The sequence below is a fragment of the Limulus polyphemus genome, unplaced genomic scaffold (genome assembly GCF_000517525.1).
Source record: "Limulus polyphemus unplaced genomic scaffold, Limulus_polyphemus-2.1.2 Scaffold32, whole genome shotgun sequence".
Taxonomy (NCBI): Eukaryota; Metazoa; Arthropoda; class Merostomata; order Xiphosura; family Limulidae; genus Limulus; species Limulus polyphemus.
In genome coordinates, this window is record NW_013665642.1 from 424,389 (window position 1) to 432,156 (window position 7,768).

The following is a 7,768-nucleotide window of genomic DNA, read 5'->3' on the forward strand; positions in this document are numbered from 1 at the left end:
ACACACACACACACACACACACACACACACACACACACACACACACACACACACATATTAGGGATGCACAGGTAGTAAAATTTGTTCTCAAAACCCCCACCTTCCCCAGAAATCCACTTCTCAAGCCATGCCTGTTATTAACCCCTATTGTTCTCTGAATTCCCTGAATTTCAGTGAGTGGTCAATTATTGACTGTAACTTTCAGTACCACATTAGTTGCCACAAAGATTATGGCTTAGATGCTTAACTTCGACACTTGGCTGCAGCTGAATATTACCAGGTAGCCCAATACTCGACTGGGGCCAAATGTCTGGCCGGGTACCTGTGCATCCCTGATATATATATATACTGTGCTTTATGTAATTTAAGTTATATGAAATCTACCAAAACAATAACAAATTTTGTTTTGCTAATTAATAACTTGTTTAATTCCAATTCCAAGAACATAGTATATCTTTTAAAGTGTGCAAATTGTGGTGAATTGTGTCTGTTCTGTGCTTTTCTCACCAGGTCTTCATATTTTGCTCTCTCAGTTCACTCTTTAATATTTGTTATCCACTCTGTTCTTGGACTTCCTCTATCTATCTTTTTCTCTTCTATTTGACTCTCTAGTAGAACTCGCTGGATTTTGTCACGTCTCATCATATGGCCAAAATATGCTACTTTTCTCTTCTTGATGATTGGTACAACATAGCTTTTCACATTCACCATATTAAGAACATCTTCATTTGTTACCTTGTCTATCCAGGATAGTTTCATTATTTTTCTCTACACCCACATCTCAAATGCTTCCAGTTTGTTAATTAATGCTTGTGTCAAGGTCCATGTTTCACAGCCATATAACAGAGTTGACCATATATATCACTTTATGATTCTCTTCCTTGTTTTTGGTCTTATGCTCTTTGATATCAGGTTTGTTTTCATACTATTAAAGGCACCTCTTGCCACCTCAATTCTCTTCACTATTTCAGCTTCACATTTTCCATCACCTGTTATGGTCTGGCCCAAGTATGTGAATTTCTCTACTTGTTGTATGTCTTTTTCTTCTAATTTTATCTGAATTTCTGGCTTATCATGTCTACTTATCAGCATTCTCTTTGTCTTCTTAGCATTCATTTTCATTCCATACCTCTTTCCTGTGTTACTTGCATCACCCAAAAAAATTCCACTATATGCTTGTAAGCATTTTAATGAATGTATCTTGAGAAAATTTGAATTCATGTTTGCCCTTTTTGGGAATGTAATGTAAAACATTAAAGGTTATTTTTCGAAAAATATTTCACAAACTTTTTTGGAGCCATTTTAAATAGATAGTATTAAGAGTGCAGAAGTAATTGGTTGTGTAAAGTCAATAAGAATTGTGAAACTGTGAAAACAGTTACTAAGATTTGCAGAAAAGAAAAAGCAAGTAAAAGTATGAAATTATAGGGTAAATAAATTGCATTTCTATTATAATAATATGATTTTAATTTGAAAAGGAAAGGATATTGACTAATTTTATTTATTTTTAAACATTTGTAATCTAAATAATTTATACATGGACTGTATTATATGTTTCTACATTTGGAAAGTATATGTTCTTAATTTAGATTATTTATGTTTTGTTGAAAAGTGTATTTGTATGTTTTTTTTGTTATAGATTCTCAGTAAAACTATTTCCTGAAGAGTGACCTTTGAAGTCACGAAATCAGTAGAAGAAATTAATAAAAGGAAATAAAGTCTGATATTCCGGTGTTTTCTTATATGTAGTTTTACTTGGCACAACATATGTGAGATATAGGACATTTTTTAACTAGGCTTGTTATAAGTTTATTGTAAATGTAGATTTTCTAATAATTTTATTATTAAACATGTGTCTTGATTAAATAAACCCAAAAGTTTTAACAATGACAGTATCATATTTCTAGCTCCTGCAGGCTCCCCTGTGCCAGTAAAGTGTTACCAACAGAGGGATGGAAGTTTATTGGCAGAGTGGACACCAGAACATTATGGTATGTTTCAATAACTGTATGTAAGAAAAAAAATTAAAACCACAGTTAATGTGCTGCTTATCTCATATTACTCAAATCATAAAGAATTATAATTTACATTAATTGAAATTGGCAAGAAGACCATCTTTAAGTAGATATTGTACAGATTTATATTTTATTGTGTGAATACAGTAGTTGATTTTATTTTGTGTGATGCATCCAAATGTTTAGTATTTTTTTATTTTTTACTATCATATATAATGCTTTGAAAATTTTAGCAACATGTAATAAAATCTGTCATTTTTTGGCAGTACCTAACTGAAAATTAAATAATATAATTGACCACCATGTTTTCATCAAATTTTAAGCTTATTAGTAATGGTTTGGTATGTTTTTGAAATCTAAACTTTCATGTGTGAATTCTGAAAAAAAAAGCTCTATGTTTAGCTATAAGTATCTTTTTTATTTGTTTCATGTTAATTACATTGTATTAATAAATATTAGTAGTTTATATACTAAACTACAATTCAAGATATTTCATACTTGTATTAATTCATCTTCAGTTATTTTGTCATAGGGTTTTGCTTTTTATATTGTTTTTATAAAGAAATTAGCTGGGTCACTTTAGTCAGACAAAACATTTGAGTGTAAAAGACTTGTATAATTTGAAATTAAAAAAATTTTTTCTTGTGACTTACTATAAATGATGTGTAGAATATACAGCTGTTTCTTGTTTATTCCAATAGGTAGCCACAAGATTGATATTCTATACATGGGCAAGCCTATCAATGGTTCCCCTTATACCTGCCAAGTTTTTGATTCCAGTAAAGTAGTGATACAAAAAATTAAAAATACCACTTTCTCTGTAAACAAAAAAATTTCTTTTACTGGTGAGTGTAACTGGAAGTACTAGTTAACTTTCAACTAGTGTATTTAATACTTGGTGTCAGATTTTGGTTGAAAACAAGATTAAGAGTCATAGCTTGGTAATACATAAAAATAAAAAAATGTGATATTGAAAAGTTCTTTGATATAAATTTATAGGATAAAAATAGTTTGTTTAATAAGTTAAAATTTTGTAAAAAGAATAACTCTAGAATCTTCTTTGTACTCAACTATGCACTCAAGTAGAAGTACTCATACAAAAATTTGAGGTGACTGAGTGAAATTTAGGTTTGCTATACACAAATCTGTATATAAATTAAAAAATGTTATCATATTTGTAAATCTAAAAGAAGCAGTTACTGTTAGAACCCTTGTTTCCAGTTTATAATAAGTTTTAAGTATTCTCCAACAACAATAATGTTCATATACTACCTGTGCAAAACTTACATTAACATTATTTAAAGTTTTAGTAGATTATCTTGAAATTCTGTCTGATATAATGTAAAACTGAATTTAACAGTCTGATTGATTGATTTAGATCAATCCTGTTTTTAAATTTATGTTCACTATTTATTTTGCACACATGGATACATTTTCTAGAGTTTTTGTATTTGTTTTTTCCAAATATAATGTTGATTTATAGGCAAAAGGTTGTAAAGCAAAAATCTATATTATCTTAAATACAACCTCCTGTTTCACTTGTAACAAATATTTGGGGATTAGTTTTAGATGAATACAATTCCATAAGACTAATTACACCATGTAATATATTTTTTCAAACAATATGTTTTTTTGTTGTAATTTTTGTGACAAACTTTAAAAGCAGAAAGGTAATTCATACTGTAAAGTTTGATAGTTAGTTCAGTAACCTGCTCATCACTTCTAATACAGTAATATTTATCTTTAAGAGTTAAAAAATTTTCTGTGTAAGATGTCATGTAGTCTCAATTCACTTTCATTTCAGTTGAATGTTTCTTTATCTAGTATGTTAATGAGAGCTTTTTCTATTTTCACATCACAATAATTTCTAAATTGTACAGAATTATTTTGTTATATGGTTATATTTTCCATTGAGCTCAAAGTTAACTAGTTCATTGTCTTTCAGTAAATTAAAGTGTTTTATAAATACATAATTTAAGAGCTTCACACCACCCTGTGATATAAATTAATCAGAAGGACTGAAAACCAAGATCTAGTGTAACACTAACCAGTAACTTTGCTTACTGGGCAAATTTCTTAACAAAAGATTTCAGGTTTCACCCAATAAGTTATTGATATTTTGTCAGAAATAATAATGTAAACTTGGATCACTTTTTGTTTAGTAACTCGACAAGAAGCAGGATATGCTGAACTTGATGTCACAGTGACCAGTCCTTTAGGCCGACATCTACCAATAGAAGTGAAAGGAACTTCAGATGGAGAAGGTGAAGTGATTGAATTTATGCCAACAGTGCCAGGAAAATACAAAATAGGAATTACTTATGGTGGAGTTGAGGTGCCAGGTGTGTGATATTATCTGCTGTGCATTAAACCTTTGGTGTTTTTTGTTTAAAATACCCATTAAATATGACATCTTTTTTTTCTTTTTCAACTTCTGTGGTGTAGTGATATTCAGTATGACTTCAAAACTCTATGGTAAATATAGTTAACTAGTGATGACCATGCATACTCTTCTAAAATTTCGTGCATGTTTTTCTCCTCTAAAGGAACCTTTATGTTATAAGTATAGTAAAAATTATGTTGTTAGAAATTACTGATTTATGTAACTTACAAATGTATAGCACTTTACTTGGATGTTTTGAACCTCAGTTGTTATGGTTAAATGAATGCAGTAAAATAAATTACATACTATTTATTACTTTCTAATGGTAGTTGTTTTTTTATCTTTCCTTCAAAAGAGGCATAACAACAGTGCAATTCCTTCCATACTTTTCCACCCAAGCAGCATCATGTTGGGTGTTATTAAGTATCATAGTTACCATTGGAGTTTCACTTTTCTCCTTACAGGAAGTCCAGTAATTTTCATTGCTCAGGAAGGAGGAACACCAAAGGTTGAAGGAAAAGGATTGATAACTGCAAGTGTCAATGTTAATGCAACGTTTAAAGTTGATGCTCGTGGACTTACTGGAAGACCTGAGGCCAGAGTAGATGGTAAGTTAGCAGTGTGTATATAATAATAATAATAATGTACTGGTTGCTTTTAAAATACAATATCAATAGTTTAACATATATTTTAATGTATACATGTCACCCATATCATACCTTATCAGAGTTTTCATTTTTATATGTCTGGGTAAATGTTACTTTTTTTTGTAATGCTACAAAATTATACAGAATTAAGGGTTATACATGGGATGATATATTTTTAGGTTTAAAGTATTTTTCATCATCAGTGACTAAAGCATAGTTACAGATTTTATTCTGTTCTCTAGTTTGCCATTTTTATTTACATGTTTAAAGGACTCATTCTGTGCAACACTATATTTTTTTGCAGTATTTTAGTAATATTGACAGTATTTTGATGAGCAGAAATTTTGGCTGAAAGAAACATTTGTCTTTGTCAATTACAAATTTTGTTTTTGTTTTTCTGAGCAGTTACTTTATCATGTTTAACCTTCTAGAGATTTACATGTGTATTAAATTTAGAATATTTTTTCTTTTTCATTTTAGGTCCTGACACGGAAGCTGAGTGCACTATAGAAGAAGAAGAAGATGGAATATTTATTGTAAGCTATGTTCCACAAGAGGTGGGAATATTTGATGTTAGAGTCCTATGGAATGGCAGGGAACTTCCAGGTAAAACTACTATTGGCAATAGCAATAGCTTAGTACCATTAAAGACATTTATCTTTCTTTGATTACCTCAGTGTTATAGGTGTGATATTATGCATATGAGCCCCAGCTTTGCAGTATTAGCAGATTTGTGTCATTGATTATTAGTTTTTATTGTAATCTCTTTTTTTTCATATTAGAAAGACTACTTCCACTAATTAGTTGCTAGTGGTATTTATCAGTCTTTTTATATGGGTAGAATTGGTGATAATGTACAGTTTATGAAAACACATCTCACTTTATAATAACTATTAGAGTAGAATTTAGTCATAGCAATAGAAAATGTTGTTGTTTCTAAAGTTGCTGTGTTCTTAAGTTTCTTATACCTGCATTGAACTGCTTGGTTTAATCCAAAGTGATTTTTACTTCCTAAAAGTTTTTTCTGCTTATCATTAATCCGATAGAACTTCTCATGGTCACTTTATTGCTGTAACAGGCTTTTCTGAGGTTGCTGGTATGTTGTTTTAATGAACAAGAAATATCCACCTCATTATCTTAAGAGCATCTTTGAACAAATTAACAATATTTTGGTGTTCAGATGTTATCTCTATAGCGCCCAAGCTGAGTATGATAATGCTCATTGTACAATTATCATTTGTACTGTTATTATTATCACTTTCAATAATTATGTCTTCTGTGTTAAAGGAAGTCCGTATCATCCTCGTGTTGTTAACCCCAACAAAGTTAGAGCAATAGGAGGCTGGGAAAACTTGTTGGATGAAGATGGTCGTATTAGTCTGGTTGCTGGTGAAGAAAAAAAGATATCTTTCGACACCAGTGATGCTGGACCTGGTAAAGTTTTCTTTTGGTGCAAATTTTACAGATTATAAGATTAAAAATCATTAAGATCATTAAGATTAAGATCATTTTAAGATTAAAAAGTTCTTATGCATCAGAAAATTTTCAAATTTCACATGTGAAATCTTTATAATTTCCAGATAGTTATCAAACATTTCTTAAGAAAAAACATTATACTTTATCTGTTATTTTCACTAATGAATCTCAGTACAGGTTTGGTGGATTTGAACTATCTTGTAACCACCATAAAAAATTGGGAAATAAATATAAATTATGCCTCTTTTGTTCTAGAATGACAACAAATTATAACACAAAAACATAAATGTTTAGACTAAATAGCTGAAATCTCATAACATTATACGTATATATATATTATTTTTATTACATTGACCTTTAAGCCATGTCTGGCTAACAATAGAGAAGTTATAGTGACGTGGCACATGGGCACTCATGTTACCATATCCAATAATATAAAACTGACCTTTAGCCTTTAGTTTGTACAAAGTGACCTGTCTTGGCTGTGTTTTCGTAGACTAGTATTTTGTAAAATACAGTCGCATTTCAATTATTATACATTATATATGTATATAGATTATTGCTATTTTGAAATAAATTCTTAAACTTATTTTTCTTAAAACATAGAACAGTAAATAAAGAAGTAAAGCAACCAATTATTTCTTCTAGTTACAACTTTTGCACTTGGTTGCTGCTTGACGTAGGTTGCTAAGCCTTTTAAAATTTTGCACATGAAGGATATGAAACAAAATAAATTTTTTTAGGTTTTATATTTACAGTTGAATAACCAAAAAGTCATAAATTACTATATCAGTACCATAGAATTTCACTATAATTTATCAAACTTAGTAACTAAGCTGTATTTCAGTCTAAACAAATATGAAATTTCGAGCAGACTAAAGATACAATCTACCTCCTTGAAATTTTGGCTCAAAAGAAAGAGATGGTGTACTAACACTTTAAAATGGCTGAGAAAGCCACTAGGGGAACATTCTGAGATGTCAGTTGGTTATTCACGTCTCATCTTGTATATTGAAGTAAGTGTATATAAGGGACCATTTCCAAAAATGGAAAGAGGTGAGTGGGGCCACTGTGTTCGATTCAGTACATGAGAGATATCTCGGCTAATAGAAAAGATATGAGGTTCTTATTTTATATTCTACCTTGTCAATATTGTTAATTTGAGTTTCTAATTAGTATGAAAATATAGACTTATTATTTTGACATCACAAACATCTAATTTGAACCAGTGCTGCATTCAGCATACC

General features: G+C 30.0%; 1 protein-coding gene across 1 annotated transcript in view; it reads left to right on the top strand.

The window, feature by feature from the left end:
• LOC106460052 (filamin-A-like) overlaps positions 1-7,768 on the top strand; it is a 96,619-nt gene that overhangs the window by 80,880 nt on the left and 7,971 nt on the right. Inside the window, 6 exon segments of the mRNA XM_013919740.2 lie at positions 1,908-1,991; positions 2,717-2,860; positions 4,178-4,357; positions 4,863-5,006; positions 5,526-5,651; positions 6,333-6,479. Of these exon segments, the coding sequence (XP_013775194.1) occupies positions 1,908-1,991; positions 2,717-2,860; positions 4,178-4,357; positions 4,863-5,006; positions 5,526-5,651; positions 6,333-6,479 (825 nt within the window).